The sequence below is a fragment of the Dermacentor variabilis genome, chromosome 2, assembly GCF_050947875.1.
Source record: "Dermacentor variabilis isolate Ectoservices chromosome 2, ASM5094787v1, whole genome shotgun sequence".
Classification (NCBI taxonomy): Eukaryota; Metazoa; Arthropoda; class Arachnida; order Ixodida; family Ixodidae; genus Dermacentor; species Dermacentor variabilis.
In genome coordinates, this window is record NC_134569.1 from 246661087 (window position 1) to 246685662 (window position 24576).

The 24576-nt window shown below is 47.4% G+C and overlaps 1 protein-coding gene across 2 annotated transcripts in view; it reads right to left on the reverse strand.

The window, feature by feature from the left end:
• Nucleotides 1-24576, reverse strand: part of LOC142573218 (uncharacterized) — a 325311-nt gene that overhangs the window by 212227 nt on the left and 88508 nt on the right. For both annotated transcript variants that reach the window (XM_075682810.1, XM_075682809.1), the window contains exons 13-14: nt 19125-19276; nt 12789-12872 (exon numbers count right to left, since the gene is read on the reverse strand). In XM_075682810.1, coding sequence (XP_075538925.1) covers nt 12789-12872; nt 19125-19276 — 236 coding nt within the window. The remainder of the gene's footprint in view (nt 1-12788; nt 12873-19124; nt 19277-24576) is intronic.

Here is a 24576-nt window from a genome sequence, read left to right on the forward strand (position 1 = left end):
CTAGGAAGTCACCATTACCCGGTGCGGGTCTCCGCTCACCGTTGCCGGCTCGCTGTGTCCCTGGGCCAAGAGAATTTCTCGACGAGCGGAAGGTAAGCCTAGATGCCTTGACGAGGCAGAAATACCTCTGGAATACTGATGCTTCACAAGGGAGACGTCCCACTGAGCGGAACTGTTGATCCTTTCTGCTTTAGCCATTCAAATTTTACCCCACTAACATTTTGCCCCATCACAGACTGCTGTATAAGATCCAGAAGCAAGGTGCCTTCAAATTGGTGAGCTGCCTAACCAAGAAGCACCTGTGGCAGTCAAATTTCGAAAAAATGAATGTTGGCAGGGCTATCAGAGTTTTTTCACCTCAGGTGAAGTATGCAGGCATATTTTTTGTTGTCTTCGTGAAGGATACATGCTCTAAATGGAAAAGAATGGTTGCTGAATAGATAACATAAGAATGAACACCAGTGATTTCTGTTCGTGTTTAGGTCACCACAGTCCTGCAATTTTCGCAATAGCATGGAAAGAGCCTTGGAGCTACTGGCTTCCAGAATTGCCTGCCGACGGTGGAATTTATTGAATTGATGCACAAAGGGTTTGTACTGCCCAATATTAAGAGCACCACTCTTCACTGGACCAGCAGAGATGCCATGAGAATGCCATTTTACAGTGCAGATGACAAGAGGTGTGTCACAGTTTCGGCAGTGTTTATGCCTACCCTATCTTGCTGTAGAATACATGGATTGGCAAAGTTAAATACATGTAAACTCTAACATTAGCGTATGAAAACCACTTTTTATTTATCAACAGGTACTGAAGAGGCTTTTGGTGTTTTTCTTGTGGCACGCTCCATTTCACTACTCTACGAACCTTTCGTTTACAGAGTTTCATGGCTAGAAAATGACTTTCTGAAGTATTTCAGTGAATGGAAGGAAGCCATAACGTATAAGATGGAGTTCCTGTCTGAAGTGACTTATGAAGCACTGAGAGTAACCAGCATGTTCACAGTGCTGTGCATGAGATTCCTCTTGAAGATAGCATTTCATTTTGTGCTGTCATCAAAGTTCTCAAGCGATGATGTCAAGTCGCTCTTCCCCACAATCAGGCAGCTCAACGGGTTGAACAACCAAACTGATGCGTACGCAGCCGTCATCACTGCAGAAGATCTTGGTCACTGGAATCCACGCTTTGTCCAGTGCCAACGTAGGAAGCGTGGTGAGCTCGCTGGAGAAGGCTACAAAGCCATTTCCCATTCCTGCTAAGGCCACTTCTCATAATAACATAAGGAAGCTTCTGCTCCTTCATCTCACTGCGCTGGAGCACTATCCAAGTATGCAAAGTGTTGGGACAACTCAATAGTTTAGGCTCTGTATGCTTAAGTGTACATGCAGTTTCCAAGTTGATCACGAAAAAGCTATAATGCCTGGCACCAAACAGCAACATTGTCAAGTAAAGCTTGTGCAATAGCCTTTTATGCTCTTGCTGTGAACCTCAAAAAAGTAGAGATTTTGATCTAGAACAGTGAGTTCATGCGGTGACACAAGATGATTAGGGTCAGTGAATGAGGGGACTAACAGCAGAAGCTTTGAACAAGAGGACGGGATAGCATTCATTCTGCACCCAGCATTGCTGAACGGTCACTTCTGAAGGGCACCGTCACCTGAGCCACTGTCCTAAATTCGCTGCGAATTTACACATTCCATGAAGTAAGAGTATGTTGCCAACTGATGGCAGCAGTGACTTCAAGAGTGCTTTTGGAACTGAAATGGTACCACTTAGCATTTTCCAGAATAAGCTTCATTAGGCTCAAATCTGCTTTCTTTCTTGCAGGTGCCCCTCAGCGAAGCCTTCGAGCCAGCACGCTGGCAATGATTGCTGGCTTCTTGGTCAGAGCCGTGCAGGACTGCATTAAATGCGAGGGCTGCCTCATTAATTTATGGGCACCAGCCTCTCGGTCTACCACCACTGCCATCCTTGCATGCATGGGCCATGGCAGGCTGTCATATCCTACTTTGGCACTCGTGGGTTTTGTCAGCTGCCTGGAAGATGCTGTATCAAGTGTGGCTCCTGCACTTGTTATGGGGCCAAAGCCACTGAAGAAGTTCCCGGACCTGGTGCTGGCATCACTTAGAAAGAATCCGTTTGTGTGCCCTGCTAAGGCTGTTCATGCAGAAGTTCATGAGGCCATTTTTGGCAAATTTCACTTCTGATTTAGCAGAGGAGCATGTCAAGCGAAAGGTATTTAACACCAAGCCAAAATCGCAGAAGATCCTGAAAGTTTAATATTAAAGATTCCTGCAGGCTTGGAATAAATCATGTCGAGCAAACAATGTTTTCTTGTGTGGTTGTATTCTTTTGGAACATATTTCTTGAACAATGCTTCGTTTGAAGTTATTTAACGATCGGGTGAACGCTTCTGAATGTAGCAAACTAGGAAGCATGAAAACCATGTTTTTTACTCCAAGTGTGGCGCTTCTTCACCCTGTGATGCTGCTAGGTACGTTTCCCAGCTGTATGCGAAGAGCCGAAAAAAAAAAAAAAAGGAAGCAGCACCACAGCCGCTCTTATCAGTACTGCCAAATGCAAAAACTGCTGCTCTGAAAAAATAAATATTACCGTGAACAGCTTAACATGTTTTAAATATACACACACAGCGTCCTTATGGTGTGTGCTAATAAGCCCTGGGCGTTTACCCAACATGAAAATTCGCCAACGATTACGCGCAGCTGTGGTGGGCCATGACGGGAGACGTTAAGATGAAGGTAAGTTGTGGCGCCTACTGTTGCAGCGCACTGTCCCTCCCGAGGAGCCACGTGATATTTCCATGGACACGCACTGACATAGGAGGCAGCAGAGTGAGCAGGTCGTGAATTAATAAAGCCGGTCGTGTACCGCAATAACCCACCCACACTAGTGGCAAAACGCACACCATGGGAAGTATCGGTCCTGGGTCGATTTTGCGTGGCTCACCATGGCAGCAAGCGAGCCACAAGTGGAAGAGACGAATAAGAGCAGCCCCTACAGTCACATATGTGCAGGAAACTGGTATCATCTGAACCCACCTGACCACTCTATTTGTATTCATGTCTGGTTCAGAGAGACCGCTTGTTTCGCACTATCATCTGTTCGTGTCAGCTCTCGCTTGTTTTGGTTGGCTTGGTTGGTCTCGTTCGTGCTTGTTATTTTACAATGACGCGTCTAAACCGAGACGTTCCAATGGAAAGGTTGTTGGAGACAGTGCGCCATATCCGATTCTGTACGACACGACAGACTCTGAATAGAATACAAGGACACGAAGGCGACATCCAGTACCTCATTCTCCTTGTCTTTTGAACGTGGTGATACCGCAACAGAATGGAGCACACCAACATGATTATGATAAACGGCAACAAATTAGTCATCTTCATAAGACGTGACTTGCGTTAAGAATGCAGGATGAAGAAGGTAGTAAGCACAGCGCCGATCTGTCAGCAGACGAAAAAAAAACGTGCAAGCACGTAGAGGGAAGCAGTAGAGGAAGCCCAGTCTGGCCTCAGAAACTCCGCTACTTTGGTGGCAGTAGGTGGCAGAGGTAATTATCGCCATCCAACAAACTGGCGGGAAAGCAAATTCGCTTCCCTCCCACCCTTTCTCGCAACTACAGTGAAACCTCGTTAAACCGTAGTTGGCCAGAGCTCGGGAAAGGTACGTACTAAACGGTAGTACTGTTTAACCGAATAGCATGAGATCGCCCACTTACCTGTCAAAAACGGAACTCAGAGAGAGTGCGATGAAAGGGGAAAAAACATGCAGTATTTATTCACTTCGCGCGACAAAAGTGTTATTTTCGTTTGATGCCGCGGCGGCCTAGCACGCCGACGACAGCTGCCTCAAACGCAAGTCCTCGCTTGCACGACGCCATAACGCTCTCTGGCACCGCGTCGAAATGACGTTGATGTGGCTTCAAGCGCAAACGCACAGGGCGCTTGGAGGCCGTTGTTCCGATCTCTGAGGCGTGTTGTTCTGCCGGGCCGCCCGATGGAGACGGCGCAGCGCCGTGTTTGCGCGACGAAAAGTTCAAACACTACGTTTTAACCGATGCGTACGCAGTAAGCTGGTACGGTTTATGCGGATACGAAACACATTATGTTCAATGGCCGCTGAGTCGGGGATTTGACTTTACTACTTTTAAAACGAAACTACTGTTTAAGCGGGTACGGTTTAACGAGGTTTTACTGTATGCTCCCCTCGTGCTCCCTCTCAACTCCTTCATCTCCGAACGTCTTCGCGGTGGAGCCGCCAGCCCCAACGGCCCAGCGCCCGCTTAGCCCGCTCCTTTAAATTCAAACAAAATTTGCGGGCCCCTTCATGTTCAAATTATTGAGATTCCACTATAGTTTATTTTTCTTAAATCGGTTTAGAAAGCGGGTGTGGCCGTGTCAGAAAATCATGATAAGATTCTCGTGTTTTAGTGTGCTCTATCTTTCTTCTCTAACTTTCTTTTCCCCCACATTTTTTGTTCATATATTAACCCTTTGAAGGTTATTGCCGTACACGTACGGCGGCGGTTTTCTGTCCCGCAAGGTCTTTGCCGTACGGGTACGGTTTTGACCCTCCGTCTGAAATTTCGCGCCATAATGACAGTGCGTGCTCACTGGGAGGTGCTGCCACCTCTTAGGACTTACAAGAAGCGTTTGAAATTTGTGCTACCTTCTTGGGGAGATAAACAGAACTGATTTCTAACATCAGGGCGTCGCTCAGACTGCGGCAACACCCCTTTTGTGGTTTCGGTTTCGCTGCGTGATCGCAACGGAGGCACACGAAACATCATTTTTCTCTTTGTTGGCACGCTCTCGCAGGGGCGGCGGAAGTTCATTTCTATCTTGATTGGCGCTGCTCTTAGCTTGTTTATCACCACCACTCACGAGGTATTCTTGCTTTTTGTGACAACGCACTTATGCGAGAGGGTACCTTAGACCTCTGCCCAAGGCAGCCGCATACAGAGATGTCATGTGTGCGCCAACACAACTCGTCGCTCCAAGTGGAGAACAGACATGCATTTTAGGTGTACAGACTGCGATAAGGCGCTGTGCGTAGACCTGTGCTTCAAGGAGTACCACACCCTGAAATACTATTGAACATTTTGCAGTTCTGAGTGATGCCGACACCCAAATAGTGTTCCTAATTTTTTTTACTATTTATTCCCGACTATATACATTTTGTACATTCAACATCCGCAATAAAGTAATTTGACCACCTGGGAAAGTTTTTTTCAAAATAATTCGATTAAAGGGTTAAAGTGTGTTTGCTCTTGATGATGATCATGATATATTGCTACGGGATAGTATTTCCAATGACGAAGAGCCAAGCAGTAAGAAGACGACGACGACGACGATTGGAAGCTAGCGCGGGCTGTTGCCTCTTAGCCAACTGCGGCGTATTGCCTTGTAAATATACTTGTAAATAGCTTTTCGTCGGTGTCTTCCTACGTACCATAAAAACCGGAATATAGGTCGAACTTTTTTTCAAAAAGCCATTGCGAAAAGTCGACCCTCGTATTATATACCGGACATTGGCGGAAAAACTACGGAAGTTTTGGAACAATGGGCAGATGAAGTAAAGAAGCGCCTTCGCCATCACCATCAGCAGCAGCGTGTCGTGGCGACATTGTGGCACCGCCAATTTGGGTTTACATTGTCACAAAGTTATATTGGTTAAAGGCTGCTTTTTCACATTTTGTTTCAAAATGAGCGGAAGCCAACGACAAGTCACCATCGCCTTCAAGATAAAGGCGATTGAGTGCGCGGAAACCCACGGCAACCTCGCGGCACAGCGCGAATTTGGACTATCCGACATTCGGTACTGGCGGAGACAGAAGCAGCATATTACAACTTGCAGTAACCAACAGAAAACATCATTTCACGGGGGGAATGCAGCGGACCGCAGAACTGGAAGACAAGGTTGCAGAGTTCGTCCAGGAGCTGCGTGTAAGATCGCTGCCTGTGACAGCCGAATGCATCCGTTTGAAAGCGGTAGAGATCGTGCGCGCCTCTGGACTGGGCAACGAGAAGCACTCGTCATCCGACTCTAGTTCGGATCACTCTGATCAAAGGCGTTGCTCTGATTCGGAGTAGCGCTTGCGCACTTCGTGCCCCTCTGCGTACTGTAAACCCGGCCAATTTTTAACAGTATCGCACGACCATCGACCCACATTTGTCAGCACCTTATCATCACGGCACGGAGTGGCGAAATAGCGAAAGTAAGCGCACGTGTACGCATGCGTGTATCTCGTTTGTTTCACCGCTAAACGCCGTTAATAAGGTGCTGACAAGCACGCAGCTCGATGTTCGCGCGATACTGTTAAAGATTGGCCGGGTGCACATGCGAGCCGCATTTAAATAAATACTGTCACTGTTGTGCATGAGTCGCATTTGTTTCAAGGTAAGGGTGTCTTTCGGTACTTTTGCCATTGAAAAAGAATTTTTTTTTTTCATTTTTAGACTTCGTTAGTTGGGGGATCGACCTATATTTCGGTTAGACCTATAGTCCGATTTTTACGGTAACATATCTGGTGGAGGTTCTGGGTTCCCTGTACCTCGTCGTGGAGCTTCGCAGTGGACAGTACGTCGAGCCTTCTTTCATGGCTCACGGCAACAACAACTCGACTCCGCCGGCTCCGACGACCTACATCAGTCTCCCCGCTCCCCGTGATCCTGGCGTATTCTCGGCAAAAGATGGGGAAGACGTCGAGGAGTGGATCAGCTTGTACGAACACGTCAGCCACAATAACCGGTGCGACCCTACTAGTATGCTCGCCAACGTAGTCTTTTACCTCGGTGGCACACCTCGAGTTTGTTATCAGACGCACGAAGATGAGCTCACCAGTTGGGATTCGCTTAAGCAAAAGCTCCGAGACTTGTTCGGCAACCCCTACGGTCACCAACTTGCCGCGCAGAAGGCGCTTTCCGGCTGTGTGCAGACGTCAACAGAGCCCTACGTCACGTACATTCAGGACGTCTTGGCTCTGTGCCGCAAAGTTGACGCACACATGACTGAGTCCAACAAGGTCTCCCACATCCTCAAAGGCATTGCCAATGACGCCTTCAACTTGCTCGTATTTAACAACGTGGCAACGATGGATGCAGTTATAAAAGAGTGCCGCCGCCTGGAACTCGCTAAAAGCCAACGTATCGACCAAGAGTTTGCCCGTCTGCCCAACACCCCAACGACATCTTCCTGTGCCGACACTCCTCGTCCCAACAACACTGGCGATGCTACCAGGATTGTCCGGCGTGAGATCGAGGCCGCCTATCCAGCTGCTTTCGACTCCAGCCCCTCCAATGCACCTGCAGTCACTGTTTCCCTGATCCAGGCAGTTGTCCGCCAGGAGTTCGCCAACATGGGTATTCACACCATCTGCTCGGCCCATTGCCCAGATACCCACCCGGTTTCTTCGATTCCGCCCCGTCCAGCACCTTCTTACCCACCACGTTTCCGCAACCCCTCTGAATGGCGCACTGCAGACGACAAGCCAATTTGTTTTCACTGCCATCGAATTGGGCACATTTCTCGGCAATGTCGCAGTCGCTGGAGTTCCCCGAACCAGTCTACATATACTGCCTACTCGCGGGTGGCCTTTCTCGTCCCTATGCTGCCCGCTCGGATAATGCCGCCAGCGATTCTCCTGTGCCGAACCGCCCCTATTCTGATTCGCCTTCCCCCCAACGACGACAATCTCGCTACCATAGCCCCGTCGCTCCTATTCACCGACTCCCTTCGGATGCCGCTCCCAGCCGGAAAACTAGACGATGCAGCGCCTCGAGGTGACGCTGCATTGCTCCCTACACCGCCAAATCCTCTCCTGATGTTGCCCACTCATCTGAGCCTTCTTGACGTGCAAGTCGACGGTGTTACTCTATCTGCTCTCACAGACACTGGGGCGCATTTGTCGGTAATGAGCGCTGACCTTCATAACTGGCTGAGGAAAGTAATCACGCCCGCCACAACGCCTGTTGTCCGTGTCGCCGATGGCGGAACAGCCCCTGTAATTGGTATGTGTGCTGCCCGCATCTCCTTCGCCGATCGCTCCACTACCGTGCTATTCACAGTCATCGCTCACTGTCCCCACGACATCATCCTCGGCTTAGACTTCCTCTCGGCAGATTCTGCTCTCATTGATTGCTCCACCAGTACTCTCCGCCTCGACTTGCCTGTTCTGGATCCTGCTGAAGAACACCCTACTCGCCTCAGTTCCGTCGACTTGGTTCGCTTGCCACCTTCGGCACTGACTTACGTTGACTTCGTGTCATCCCCACCAGTCCCCGACGGTCACTACATCGCGGCTCCTATGCAAGACGTCCTCCTTACACACGGGATCACAGTACCTCATACAGTTTTATCTATTACGGCGAATTGCGTCTGCCTGCCAGTGGTCAATTTTGGCTTGACGACACAATTGCTGCCACGCGGGATGTCTCTGGCCCAATTTTGCTCATTCGAGGATCACTCTGTAGCATCGATTTCAGTAGACGACAATTCAGCCGATCCTCCTCTACCATAGCAGTCGGCAACTTGTACCATCGCCAACTTACAGAAAATGATTGCACCCAACATGCCGTCCGAGCACGCTCGTGCGCTCTAACGCGTTCTGATTTCCCACCAAGATATTTTTGACTTTAACGATCCTCCTTTGGCCCAAACAACAGCTGTTAAACATCGCATTAATACCGGCGATGCCCCTAATATTCATCGCCACCCGTATCGAGTATCACCGGCTGAGCGTCAAGTTATTCACACCGAACTTATAGGCACCTTAACAGGGTTACCAAAAAGGACGTGTATCCCCTACCTCGGATTGATGACGCCCTTGACTGCCTTCACGGTGCTCGCTATTTCTCCTCTATTGACCTTTGCTCCAGCTATTGGCAGATTGCCATGGACAATCTCGACCGCGAGAAGACTGCCTTTGTAACAGCCGACGGTCTTTATCAATTTAAAATGATGCCATTTGGTCTATGTAACACTCCTGCCACTTTTGAACGCATGATGGACTCCCTTCTTCACGGTTTCAAATGGTCCACGTGCCTGTGCTACTTGGACGACGTTATAGTATTCTCCCCAACGTTCGCTACGCACCTGGAGCACCTCACAGCAGTCCTGGACGTTTTTGGGCGAGCCAGTCTGCAACTCAACGCATCGAAGTGCCAATTCAGCCGTCGCCAGATTACCGTCCTTGGACATCTCATTGACGCGAACGGAGTGCAACTGGACTCAGGCAAGATCCATGCTGTTACGCACTTTCTTGTTCCAAAGTGTGTCAAGGATGTGCGCAGCTTCATCGGCCTTTGCTCGTACTTCCGCCGTTTCATGAAAATTTCTCAGCCATAGCACGACCACTAACCGAGCTTTTGAAAAAAGACGCCCCTTTCCAGTGGGGCGATAACGAGGCCTCTGCATTCTCGCTTCTAGTCGACCTTCTCACAATGCCTCCCGTTCTGGCGCATTTCGATCCTTCTGCGCCTACCCAAGTCCGTACTGATGCCAGCAGTCACGGAATTGGCGCAGTACTGGCACGACGCCAGCGTGGCCACGACCGTGTTATCGCTTACACCAGCACGCTCCTCTCGCCCGCAGAGCGCAACTATTCCATCACTGAGCGTGAGTGTCTGGCCCTAGTTTGGGCGGTTGCGAAGTTCCGCCCGTACTTATATGGCCGACCCTTTTCCATTGTCTCAGACCATCACATGCTTTGCTGGTTATGCTCATTGAAAGACCCTACAGGAAGACTTGGTCGCTTGGCCTTACGCCTCCAAGAATATTCGTTCTCTGTCACCTACAAATCTGGCCGACTACACTAAGACGCTGACTGCCTGTCTCGCTACCCGGTAGACGAGCCTGACGACGCCGACAGTAGTACCGCCGTCGGCATTTTCTCTGTGTCTGCCTTCGCTAACATCGCCAATGAGCAGTACTGAGACCTATCGCTGCGAGTACTCATCGAGCGTCTGCCCTCTACACCTACCGACGCATCCGTTCACCGATATGTCCTCCAGGGCGGCATTCTGTGCCGAAGGAACTTCCTCCCTGATGGCCCCGATCTTCTTCTTGTCGTGCCAAAGCATCTACAACAGACTGTGCTCTTTGAGATGCATGACGCACCCACTGCAGGACATCTTGGGCTAACCCGCACGTACGACCGCGTCCGCCGCCACTCCTATTGGCCTGGTCTCGCTCGCTCCGTCCAACGCAATGTTGCTGCCTGTGATCCCTGCCAGTGTCGGAAAACACCTCAGGTGCTACCTTCCGGTCATCTACAGCCGATCACCGTCCCTGTGGAACTGTTCTTTCGTGTTGGATTAGACCTCCTCGGTCCCTTTCCCACGTCATCCTCTGGGAACAAATGGGTAGTCGTCGCAACTGATTACACCACCCGATACGCTATCACGCGGGCTCTCCCTACCAGTTGCATCACTGACGTCGCCGACTTTCTCTTGCGTGACATTATCTTAGTGCATGGCGCCCCGCGACAGCTGCTTACCGACCGTGGTCGTAACTTCCTTTCGAAAGTTATCGCTGACATTGTGCGTTCCTGCTCTATTCAACACAAGCCGACTACCTCATACCATCCTCAAACCAATGGCCTGACAGAGCGGTTAAACCGTACTCTTACCGACATGCTGTCCAAGTACGTTTCGAAGGACTACCACAACTGGGACATTGCCCTTCCTTACGTCACATTTGCTTATAATTCTTCCCGGCATGACACCGCCGGATTTTCTCCATTTTACCTACTCTATGGTCGCGAACCGACCTTGCCCCTTGACGCGGTACTTCCTCCCGCTGCAACCTCAACAACCGAGTATGCGCGCAACGCCATCGCCCTCGCCGACCATGCACGCCAGCTTGCCCGTGCTCAACTGACGGACTCGCAAACCCCTCAACAACGTCACTACAACGCCCGCCACCGTGACATACAGTTTTCGCCTGGTGCACTCGTGCTCCTGTGGTCGCCCTCTCATCACGTCGGACTTTCAGAAAAGCTCCTTTCGCGATACACAGGGCCCTACCGCGTGCTGTGCCAGGTGACGCCTGTGACGTATGAAATTGCTCCTGTGAGCTCAACCTCGTCATCTACTCTGGCATCTAGTGATGTCGTGCATGTCAGTAGGCTCAAGACCTACTACACTGCTTCAGAGTCCGGCCTTTAGTCGCTCCGAGACGGCGCTTTTGCCGCCAGGGGTAGTGCTACGGGATAGTATTTCCAATGACGAAGAGCCGAGCAGTAAGAAGACGACGACGACGATTGGAAGCTAGCGCGGGCTGTTGCCTTTTAGCCAACTGCGGCGTATTGCCTTGTATATATACTTGTAAATAGCTTTTCGGCGGCGTCTTCCTACGTACCAATATGAATGTTATTGGTGCAAGGCACGTGTTTGCTCTTATGATGACTTATAGGTTACGCATGTGGCCACAGCAAAAGCACCTTCACAAGAATACAATAGCTTTTTTCCTAGGCAGCTCACTCACACGTCTTGGGGAGGCTTCCATTGGACAGTTAGAGCCAACATAAGCTGCGTGCCATCTACCGATGTTGGTCCTTTTCAAACGTCCTTTACATTACGCTCTGGTGTGGCCACTGGCACCATACAAGCCGTGTAGTAATGGACGTCCTTAGCCGCCATGCCATGCTTATGCATGCAAGAATAAAGGCCAAAAACCAATCTGTAGTCAAGTTACAAAGTTTCTGTAGTCATGTAGTGCATACAGAATGCTCTTATTGGCTTGCGCAAATTTGAATTACTGGCACGCTTGTATCATGCGTGTTTCGAGCGTTTCTGAGACAGGCATTGCAAGGTTAGCACGGTTATCTTGCATTTCTGTGGTTGCTCCGTCCTAGCTGCTGCCCGATCGTGATCGGGACATGATTTGCGCAAGATGAGAAGATCTGTTCACTTTGCGATGGGGAAGCTATTTTGCATTGTTGTGCAATATTATGCGCACAAATATATTATGCGCGTAGAAGCAAATTGCAGATTTTACGAACTTCATTATATTGATTTTGGATTACCGATAAATGTACAAATTTGTTTTTAATTATATCGACTGGATGTCCTATGGATGTCTGTTGGAGATTTGCGGGCGTTCAGTGGATGTCCGTTATATCAGAAACGGATATCCATAGGATGTCCAACGGATATCCATGGTTGCTTGAGGGTAGATGGAACGGTAATTTTATTGTACCTAAGTTACAGACAGCTTGTTACATTCTTGTTATGCAATGCTAGGAGATTCCCAAACATGTGCAGCACCGTATTTTCTTGCCCAAAATTTGTAACACTACAACTGCAGTACTTCGGAACACAATGTTACAGTTATCAGCACAAGGAAGAGTCCTTTGACGTCCTGAACTCACAGAGCAGAGCAGTTAACTGGATGACAGCATGACAATGACAACATGTGAATGACGGCATGACATTTCGTTGACTGTCTGTAAAACAGTGAAAAGATGTGTTAGTGAATTCAGAAAATTTATATATAGCTGCTGTGCTTGAAGCCACTCTGCAAATGACCACATTTACCTCGGGCATGAATTAGCTTGTTCACAGCTGTAGATAGCACAGCATAGCAAGATCACAGCAACTATGATCTTGAGTTTTACTTTGTCTATGTCCAAATCTGACTTCTACAACTCCCTCATCTAGTCCACAAGAATGCTTTGAAGCATGTTTTAAACTCATTTTCCAGGGCATTACTACTGCTTTGTAGTTGAAAGAAAAGAAGTACTAAGGTTATTAAAACAGCGTTGTCTTACTTACATGTAGCAGGCCAAGTTTTCCCGAGTAGTAGCAGTGCGAGGTGAGCATCTTCTCTGGCAGCTGGCTGGCCTCCAGCAGTATAGTCTGCGAGGAGAACACAAAGGCAGCACTATGTGCTTTTTTTTCCATTGCGTGTTTGCTATTTTGTATACTCGCTGCTGCAGTTCCAACTCCTTCTGCACATTGTGGTAGGCACAGAGGACCGAAACCAGCCCATTTGGGACACTTGCTGCATTTACCCCTGCTATGCCATACCATTATCCAAAATTCTGACCAAAAGTGGCCAAACTATTTTGAAAAACCCCAGTTGCCAACATGTTTTGCTTCCTCCACCAGAATAAACCTGTTCCAGCTTGCAATGCCCGGCAGAATGTGTGCTGCCATCTATAAGGAGCCAGAAAAATCAGTGAAATGAATGCAGCTCGTCCTACGCATTGCAGGATAATGAAAAGTACCGTCGATGAGCTCAGCTTGTCCTGGGGTACTTTAACCAGACACACATGGACCAACCAAGCTCATCGGTATCAGGCCTGAAGTTTGTCACGACTAAGATTCTCTCCCAGCAGCTGGGAAATCAACCTCAACTGTCCTGACATGCTCTCACCCCATACACAACATCTCAGTGTTGGGTTTCACTGCTTTAAAGAGTTTATTTTGGTTTGGATGAAGGACATCTGCATCTCGGCGTGAACAAACACTGTTTTTTGAGCTCAAGCTCCTTCAAAGAGGCGGCAGCATGCTTCCTTTCCCTTTAATTCCTCAGTGCATTGGTCCTGTCTGTTCCCGTCATCCTTCCGCCATGCATTCGCCCCACGGACCATTTGAAGCATCCTCTCGGTCAGTTGTAGAGTCAACATTCGATTTTTTGGACTCTCTAGGGGCCGCTAGAACATCCGAAAAATCGGGCAGTCCGAAAAAAATGAATGCATGTCTTTAACTGCCCTCAAGGACTCAAATTGCCACAGGCATGGCCGAAAAATCTCCTAAGGCCTGCCAGTACATTTATAAGGCATATCGGTGCTCATACTGTGAAAGGAGACGGGGGTGCACACATGTAGAATTAAGAAATACATACTGTGTCCCGTGACAATTGCCCCTTCCCACGCTTGTTAAACTTCACCGCATAGCATTACAGTACAGAGGCGAAGCTAACTTTCGGAGACTGGCATTACGCAACGTGCTGTGCTTTGCGAGCTTCGAAGCCAATCCCGAGGATTACAAAGGCGGAGTCGGTGCCATTGCTGACAGTGGAGAATTCTTTCAATGAAAAACATGGCACCGCACGGCAGTGAGCTTAACAGCGAACATCAAAGTAGCTAGGCCTAACGTTGCCGCGGTGGTGGCTACGGTTGCCAGCGGATCTGTGTGCAAGAGTGCCTGTTAGAGGCGGCGAGATAATCAAAATGGCGGCGGTGGTGGCTTTGATTAATGCCATTTCAGACCTGCAGTCAGGGCAATATACATTGACTATATGGAGTACGTTGTGGTGCCGCAAAGCTGTGCAAATTATCGGGCTGTCCGAAAAATTGGACGCCTGGAAATCGGTCATTAACTACTCTGGCAATACCTCGTGCCAATGACACGGCGTCAATGACGATTTGTTGCGATTTCTCTGTTACTGGAGCTAGCATTAACACGACTTTTGTTCCCTTTCAATAAAATCACAGCTAATTTTCCCTGAGAGAAACACAAATTCCATGAATTTTCCCCGAGTATTTCCAGACTATTCGAATTCTCTGAGAATTCCCGGTTTCCCTAGTTGGTAGACACCCTAAGAATGTTATGTTTATTATTTCTGACAATCTTAAGGAATATGAATAATGCTAGAAGCCAGTTAGCACTTCTCTATTACCAAGACATTATTTAGGTTGCAAAACTTTCAATGCTAACTGGATCCCAATTTATCTTTATAGCTCTCTCTATATATTTTTTTAACAGAAGTAGATGGCTGTTCAAGGAGGGCACTCAACCAAACACAAAATAAAGTATGGGCATAGTACAGTCCCTCCTGAGCTGGAATGCGGCAATCACCTTCAGCTGGTTTGGTATGAAGGGGGAAAAAAAAATTATCTAAGCTGCATCTGTGGAAGCTGATGTGTGGCGAGTTAGGTGTAGCAAGTTTTATATCACTTAGTTCCTTTTAAATCTAGTGCCAAGCAGTATACTTACTGTACCTCGGCTGTTTTGGTAGAATAGATTCCTTGTTGCCTAGCTAGATAGATATTCCGTGGTAAAATATATAGTGCAGGACATTGTAACAGGTTATGGCTTATAGACCTATTATTTATACTCTGCTGAGTTTAGTGCTGCTACAGTGGAACCCCGATTATATGACTTTCTCAGGACCGTGAAACAGCGTCGTAAAATGCGGGCACCGTAAAATCCGAACATAAATTATGCCTCTAAAAATACTACTTATTTCGTGTGACGAATTTACGAGAAACTTCAATGTAAACTAGTAACACACTCTGCAAGGCTTGGAAACCCAAATTACGAAAAAAGTAAATGCAATAAGAATTAATGCTGCAGTACAGGTACCAACCATGCTTTATTCAAACGAACTTTTACGGCACTCCACTGCCCACTACCGCAATTCCCGCCAGCCGGCGCGAACTTTAAAAAAAGTTGGTAAGTTTCTTTTGAACCTTGTTTGATTCGTGAACCAAGAGCTTTCGCTCGAGTTGGGCAACGTCCAAAAGGAGGTCCTCTACAGCGTCGCGTGAACCGATCAACTTCCGGATACCATCTATGTGCCGTAGCACCTCGGCGAACGTGGTAGGCACAGGCACGGCGTCTGTGGCGTCGTCATTGTCCTCGTCCGATGTCGCAGCGGTGTCGGCACTAGGCAAAGCCTCCTCGATGGCGTCATCCAGCGACACCTCGCTGCAGATTGCAACATTGTCGTCGGCCTCCATGTACTCGGCGAAGGTCATGGTGAGGTTTAAACCTTCGAAATCGTCATCGGCGAAGCCTGCATTGGCCTCGAGCGGCATCAAGGTTGTTGCGTCCCCAGCAGAGTAGGCAGTCTCTCACTTAAAGCCACAGTGCTTGAACGAGTTAGCGATTGTGCTTCGCGACACTGCGTTCCATGAACTGGCAATAAAATGCATGGCAACAAGCACAGTGATCTTTTTTTCTGACACTCTGCGCTCCATAGCTGCCAGCCGACGATGCACTAACCGCTTCCAGTACCCTTGCTTTACACACTTAATGATGCCGAAGATTTGGGTATCTTAAGGTACCAGGCAATGCTGGCTTTCGTGGCTCCATGCCGTGTTTCCACTTCCTCGATAATATTCAGCTTATTGCCAAGCGACAGAACTGTCCGCTTTCGGGACATTGGGCGTCGCATTGCTCCACACAACTCACAAAACTGCTCTACACAACTCCACACAACTTCTTTTGGTCAGTGTCCGTCGTTTTATTGCTTCACGTTTCATCCCAACCAGACGGGCTTATGTCGAATCCTCGACTTACTCAAAACCTCCGCTGAAAGCTGGTCGCTAGGATTACGACAAAGAACATGTGCGATAAACCTAGGCCTCTCCGCGCAACCTTGTCGGCGATCTGCTGCTGGGAAACTGGAAGGAGAGAAACCCTTACTCAGTGCAGCAAGAGGCGACGCCGCTGAGAAGAGACTGAGGAAGTGATTGTGGAGAAGAAAAGGCACTATGTCAGCACAGCGGGCGTTGCAGGCGGCTGCTGGTGGTGGGGAGAGAAATGAACGCGCTTCGCGAGGGTCGTCGTATAACGCCAGTCAGGCGTAAAATTTCGTTGGATAACTGGGGTATTTAATGCATTGCTTCTATGGGGATTTCGCCGGGACTGCGCTAATCTGCCATAAAACCTGGGTCGTCGCAAAAGTGGGAGACGTATAGCCGGGGTTCCCCTGTATTTAGTTTTGTCTATTTATTAGAGTGTGATACTGGTCCAAGTTTTGGGTGGTGCGCACAACTTACAACAAGGATAATTTTGCTTATGCATGCAGGCACATGTACTAATGATGTCAGACACCCAGATGCCACCCTAAAGGATGTCGAGAGGGCCGCCATGATGCGATTCCACCGTGCTGCAGAGCAGCTTGCTGGGCAGCAGACATAATTTTGTTTATTTTCACTGTCAAATATGATCATGCCGAAAGTCAGTTTTCTTGTCGCAAATTTTCTGCATTGCCTGTATGAACATAGTTTTTTTTTTTCACGAGTGTTTCCTTCTTTGCTTTTTTTTTAATGTGACCGTTTGCCACATTCAGCGCCATCATTTTGTTTAATGCGTTGTTTCCTGTGCCTAGCTGAAATTTTCATTTCCTTAAAACGTAATTTCTTTACTGGTGCACACAGCCTGCACTGCCTGCTTAACTCTTCTAGTAGAGCGGAATTAAGAGTTAAGAGAGCACAATGAAGAGTATTAACTGCACCAATGGTTCATTTGGGAACACTTTTGCACAATATTGCTACGGGATATTATTTCCAATGACGAAGAGCCGAGCAGTAAGAAGACGACGACGACGATTGGAAGCTAGCGCGGGCTGTTGCCTCTTGGCCAACTGCGGCGTATTGCCTTGTAAATATACTTGTAAATAGCTTTTCGTCGGTGTCTTCCTACGTAACAATATATTTACACTAATAAACGAACCCGGTTACAACTACAAGTACCCCACTCTTTTTCACGCAGATTACATAATCAGTTCAGTTTCATGCACATATACGGTAAAACAAATGCATTTAATTCATCTGCACTACCATGTGCCATTCATCTCTGGAATGACCTGCCTGATAACATAGCCTCCATATCTAATCCCGACACTTTCCGCTCTCAGTTACTCATGCTTTTCCCATTTAATACCGTTCATGAGTGACCAATCTAGTGTATGTTATCGTGCATTTTTGCCATGTTGTATATCATTTTCATAAACGGTTTTCCTTTGCTCTGTTAACAGTAACTAGTGTTCGTGTGCCTTCAGATATTGCTTTGTATTCCTAGTGCCTTCAATATTGTGTAACACTGTAATCTTTTCATAGCACTGATCTTGTAGGAAATTTGTACTTTTTATACCTTTACTGTTTAATATGCCCCCCTTACTTCATGCCCTGCCATAGGGCCTGTAAGGTTTTTTTGAATAAATAAATAAGTAAAATGTTTAAAAAGTAAACAACATACACAAAAGCACCTTAGCAAGTAAATACAACTTCAAATTCTGTACTACTAGATGAGTTAATCAGGTTGTGCTTGCCAGTTAGGAAAATAGGTTCCAGGAAATCAAAATTTCTGTTAGGCACAGGAAAGAATACAGCTAACAGAAAATCTATTTAAACATAGTATTATTAGTTCCTGTGAAGAGAATATGTATTAATTATGGATACGATGTGTTCATCTTACATATGGGAAGTGAGCAATAAAAATTACACTTCCTTCTAAAGTATAACTCTCGTGAACTATTGTCTAAATTATCAAGCACCGTTCACAATGAACTTAGTCTCATACTCTTATAACAAAAAAAATAAAAAATACGAAGAATGGTTTATACATTCATTTTTCTGTTTGAACATTTCTAAGATGCACTGCACTCGTCCCATTGCTCTTTCTATTATTCAGTTCTGTTCTAGAACTGTTACAGGATGATGGCCTTCAGGGTTTTAGCGTTTGCTCTTTTACCTGTTCTGCATCCTGAAAGCATCTTCAAGCTGTTTTTTCAGTCTTGGAATTGAAACATGGATGGCAAGATCCATTGTTGTCCCATTTTACGATGGGAACTTCACACAGTCAGCGCTGTGTAGCTGGATGTGTGTGCTTCTGCCGTCGCAGCACTGTTTCCAGTGTTTTCAAGATTTGGTAAATATACACACAAAGAGAAAAACAACAGAACCACTGAAGGCCATAAGACATGCAGCCTTGGAGAAAAAGCAGGAAAAGTGAATTAGATTTGATACATTGCAGGCAATTAAAGTAAAAAAAAAAATTTCGAGAAATATTCAAATTTCAAAAAGACAATTCCTTGCATTTATGGGTATGTACCCTTTAAATGCTGCACGCACTGGTAATTTCTAGGAACAGTGATATATGTAACATCCTAATATGATCCCAGAATATCCACATTTAATGGACATCCCGCAGATGTCGTTTTTTGTCTCATTTGGGAGGATTTGGCGATTTGAATGAGCCACCCCTGGGACATCCCACGCCTCCTAAGCAGGACACCTAAAGGACATCCAAAGAACATAGCTGCGCTGTCTGGGAACTGTTTGTTCAATATGTCAAATTTTAGACCCTATCAGACCCTGTGCTTTACTTGTGACCGGGTTATGAGGCTAGGATATAAGCGGTACACTGTCAAACCTTGCAGGCAAGTGGTGCCACCAGGAGCCAGTCGGAGAGGCCGTCCAGAACGAGCTTCAGCAGGGCTGCAGCGGTGGGCACATTGTCGGCTGTGTGGGCCTCTGTTGCACGCTTCAGCAACAAATGCATCAGCAGGCAGCCGAGATCAGGTGCTGTGCACAGGCATCATCAACAATAAGGAATTAACACCGCTATCAGTTTTCGGAACCAGCCCCCATTGATAATGCAAACGGTGACAATATTTCTCCAAGACTGTGACACTGCTGGTTAACCCGTCCTGTTAATAAGAGCACTGCCTTTGACGAGGATAAAAACAGGGGCTACCTTCATCCCAAATTTCTTCAAACTGCAATCTTTCAAATTCCAGTCATTTTGAAAACCACATTGGTGACCTCGTTTTTCCTCTCTCCCTGTCATACTACTTGCTTGATTATTGCTCTCCCTTGCAAGACTCATGAAATTTCGAACAGTTATATTGCTGTGCCACGAGAGACAAAGTCCAAGGCCTAGAGCAAGCAAGTAGTTTCTGCTATATCAGGCCATACAACTACCTAAATTCAGGAATGTTATAATTTAGCTATTTCTCAGTTACTTATAGCACTTGAAGGCATCCTTTACAGTCTTTAAATCTTGGGAACTGTGTGCTACAAAAGCAGGCGATTACAATAACTTAACTGGCGAGTGCGATGTCAAGACAACATATCACGCATTCGTATTGACACATTCTCTGCTATGTATATAGTTCTGTTTTCCGGACATGTGTTGCATCAGGGCCCAATTTGGTTTTTTATTTGTGATCAATTATTGCTGCCTCATGTGGAACAGTGATAAATGATGATAATTGAAGTTTATTGGTGCAAGGGCATCTATGGTGTGGGGATGCGCGACTCTCACGTGGCCCCTGATATGTTGTTTTCCCGCATAGCTCCAATCTCCTGCAATCCCGCTTCGCCGCATGGCCTGCGTTACGCCCGCGGCAGTCGGTCTGGTTGAGGTGCAGTACGAGAGATGGCGCGAGTGTTGCGCTGCTAACGCCGCCTCACGGCGCAGTTACTTGGGGGCGCAGAGGAAAACACGCTGGGTCTTTGCCGGCAGGCCGGCGAGCGCCGCGGATGTGCCGCGCGTGCGCCAATCCATACTTCTGTGAGGCCGTCTCGTGAGGCCTCGTTCGAACGCGCCACCGTTCGCGTGACCGTACGCGCGAACGACCAAGTGTTGGGATCCAGCATGGGGCGAACATATTCGCTCGCTATCCGGTCGCGGTGAGTCGGACTTCTTAGATTTGTCGCGCGCCCATCGGCATGTTTTGTGGATAGCAACTTGGCTTAAAAGGCATTGATCTATGAAAGGTGCAATAAATGCCCTTGTGATTGTTTGCACTACTGTGTTGTCGTTCCTTTGTCCCAAGAGTATGGGTTGAGAACCCCACATCTGGCTGCCCAACGTGGACCTCTTGGGGCATCGGACGATAGATTTAACAGTTTTGCTTCGTTCGAGACCTTTGTTTGAACCGAAGCGCAGGGCTAGCGTGGATTTTGATCGCTAGCGTTGGCGGCGTGCTTTCTTGGGCGAGGTGACGGTGGCCGTAGTGTGTTTGAACATGTCAACATGCTAAGCCTTTTCGCAAGTTTTTTTTAATGACATTCGTCGGTACGAGAGACACGTGGTCTGCATCCTGGGAGAGTGAGGCTTAGCGCCCGCGGAGCATTGGCAAGCCTGAAGCGAGTGAGTACGGAAGCCTCGTGGGTGGTCCGAATTTCTTTTGTAAACAGCTTCTTCTATCTCTTTGACTCTGATGAAGCAGCGGCTCTGGGAGCCGGGTGGCCGCGGGCCACGGGTGCCGCTACGGGCTGACTGGTATTGCGGCCTGGCACCAGGCACTCCGACACCGTGTGGGACGGTGGGTGCCGTCAGCTTGGATGCTCTGTCCACCGAGCAGGGTAGGACCACCTAACAGAGCTGACATCTCCTCGCAGCTGCTTGTTTTGCGCCCATTTTGGGTGTTGCTTTTTGGATGCCGGTTGTTGTCAGGGTAGCGACGCTTTAGGCCTAAGGCTTTACGAAGCTGCCTGTCGCACGTGGAGGGACACAACCTGGTGGACCGTGGCGTTGAGGTGTTGCACTTTGCTTCCCTCATTCTAGTTAGCTTCGCATGAATTGAAATTACTCAGCCGACTCAAGGAAGCGAGCTTCGTTCACGAGAACTTAGCATCTGAGTAGCTGCCCAATCTGTTGCGAGCCGAGTTGAACATTGTACCACGTGGGCAATGTGCATGCATACCACTCGCTCTCAGTGAAGTTCAGGACATTGGATGAGGACATGTAGGACGGTTAGGTTCTCACCGCAGCGTGTGCGTGTTGCTGGGTCAGTTGCCGTCAAGAGATATTTGTGTGTGCCATAAGTGTGTCCTATTCTGAGTCGTGCCAAGGTGACTTTGGTATGTCTATCAAGCTTCAGTGGGAAATATTTGGTTAACTGCGGTTTAAGCAGCTGCAGCTTATTTTCAACTTCCTTGTCCCATTCAGCTTGCCAATCTTTACGGAGTGCCTTTCATACCGCAAGTTTCATATCTACACCAGGTACACAGCTTACATCAATTGTATCCTGATGAGCTCCTTGTCCAGCATTTTTGTCCACCATTTCATTGCTTGCGATGCCAGAGTGGCCTGGCACCCAGCATACAACAAGAGCAAGGTTTTGTTTATATGCTATGTGAACGCATTTAAGGAGCTGGTTTAATACAGGGTTTTGGCTTCCTTTTGCCACAGGACAGGGCTGTTACAACGCTTAAGGAATCTGTGTACATTATAAACTTTTGTATCTTGTGCTGTACTATTACAGTGATCAGAATACCGTACGCTTCCGCTGTAAAGATGTTGCTATGGTTATGCAAGGTTTTAGAGTTGGAAAAGTTTGGGCCATGGGCTGCACATGATACCGAAGTTGCAGACTGAAGCATCAGTGAAAAATGCCATAGATCTATACTCGTCTTAAAGGGCCAAGAACTGTTGCTGGATGAGGGCACTTGGACAACTCTTTTTGTTAAGCTCTGTAAAGGACAAGTCATAGGTGACTAAATTGCTCCCAAGGTGGGATGGGTTCAACATAGTCGCTTTCCTGCAGATCTGTGAAAACTACTCAAGAGTTTTCCGCAACAGATCTTAGTGCTAACGGGAACGGCGGGGCGTGTGAAGGCCTGTTTAAGTACAACTGATTTGTGGACTTATCACTTATGAGTGCATTGCATTGATGTTGTTTTGCAGCATGGCTCTTATCGCATAGGTGACTCTGAGATATGTACAGTGTTAATCCAGTGGCCACTGATCCGATTCAGCATAGAGGTTTTTGACAGGGCTCGTACGAAAGGCACCAAGTGCTAGGCGGATACCTAAGTGATAGACAGGATCGAGTAGCTTAAAGGGAAGTTGAAGAGTCTGTTGAATTGAATAAGATGCTCATTTACGGATGCGGGAACCTTATAAACCATGCAGATAAAATTTTGGGAGGGATTTTTCACTTAGGAGCAACGTAATCGTCGGTTAAAATTGCGCTGTCGCTTCGCCCTCCGTTGAGTGCCGCACGCTGCTGCTGACGCTGACGATGGGAGCGGAGACCAGAAACCGTGGCGTAGTGACTGACATGCGCAGAACTCGACGACGGCGAGATCATTTGTCAGGTTTCTGCTACTCCACCGGACGATGACTCAGAGTCGGAAGATGACACACCATGTCCTATGCTGCCATCGTATGCGAAGCATGTACAAGCGGTGACTGTGCTTTCAGCCGTTTATGGTGACCGTATGACCCTTTCTAGGATTCAGGCTTATCTGATTGCGCGTGAACGGAACAGCGTGCAACGGCGCATTCACGATTTTTGCAAGCCTACTGCCGAGCCTGAATAAGTTGCGTGGAAATAAATATATATCTATTTTTTGCTTAATCTGCTTTTTTGGACACCTGTTTATTCGGACATTTTCGCAGTCCCCGTGAGGTCCGAATAAACGGTCGGCTACTGTATACTCATTGTAACTATACCGTGACCAGAAATTGTTCGATATATAGAATAATTATATGTAAACGGGTTCGATATAGTCGGGTTCGACTGCACCACTAATGTGAAGCTATCGTTGGCATGGCATGAAACCGTATCTTTAGTCACCGACTCTGAAATAAGCAAAATAAAAAATTTTATGTAACTGAAATACATTTTTTTTTTTTATTATCTGATACTGATTCTGATTTCTTATAAAATGTTTACAGCTCCTTCCGTGTAAGAAAATACCGTCAGCACCTGTACTTAGTTGCACAAAAGGTCAAACTTCAATAGAACAAGATTTCCATATAATGAGGTAAAGTGCCGATCTTATTAACTTTGTTATGCAGTGAAATCTCTATCTAAGTGAACTTCAGGAGATCGCAGCAAATTTTTCATTATTCTGAATAATAATAATAATAATATTTGGGGTTGTACGTGCCAAAACCACTTTCTGATTATGAGGCACGCCGTAGTGGAGGACTCCGGAAATTTTGACCACCTGGGGTTCTTTAACGTGCACCTAAATCTAAGCACACGGGTGTTTTTGCATTTCGCCCCCATCGAAATGCGGCCGCCGTGGCCGGGATTCGATCCCGCAACCTCGTGCTCAGCAGCCCAACACCATAGCCACTGAGCAACCACGGCGGGTCATTATTCTGAAAGGTCATTATAGTGAAAGCCCCAAAATTAACTGTGTTGCCTATCAACCCATTAGTTGTCACCATATGAGCTACAGTTGCCAGCAAATTTTCAAGACTTTGTGGGGACTGACAAATAGTCAGAAAAATTGAACAGTCTGAAAAACTTGTTCACCCCAAAAATAAAATTTACTAAGCTTAGAAAGGTGGAAAAATATCTCTAATAATGCCGTGCCTCATACCTGGGGTTAAAGAACCTGGGGTTCTTTAACGTGCACTTAAATCTAAGTACACAGGTGTTTTCGCATTTGACCCCATCAAAATGTGGGTGCCTTGGCCGAGACTCAATTCCGCGACCTCGAGCTGAGCAGCCCAACACCACAAGTGCCACTAAGTGACCACGGCGGGTTTGTGTGTGTTCAAAAAGATAGGTAGGACATCACACAAAATAAGAACAAGAGCTTGGTGGCGAAACCCACTGTCCCATTTGACAGGGGGCGCTCACAGCATTAATCCATTTATCCATCCATCCTGACGCCGAGAAAAACGCCAACAAAAAAGCTCCATGTCGCCTATAAAGCATACCGTTTCTTTTTGTTTGTTTTTAAATTTCTTACCGTGGACAGCGCAACTGTTTCACTTGAGGCAGACACCTCAACTATTTAAAAGTGCAAGCACGTGTAAATAACACCGTTAGCAAAGTGCGACCATGTGGCATCTATGCAAGCACGGATGTTACATTTCTTCACGCACACGGCTGGTACAACCACAGAAAGAA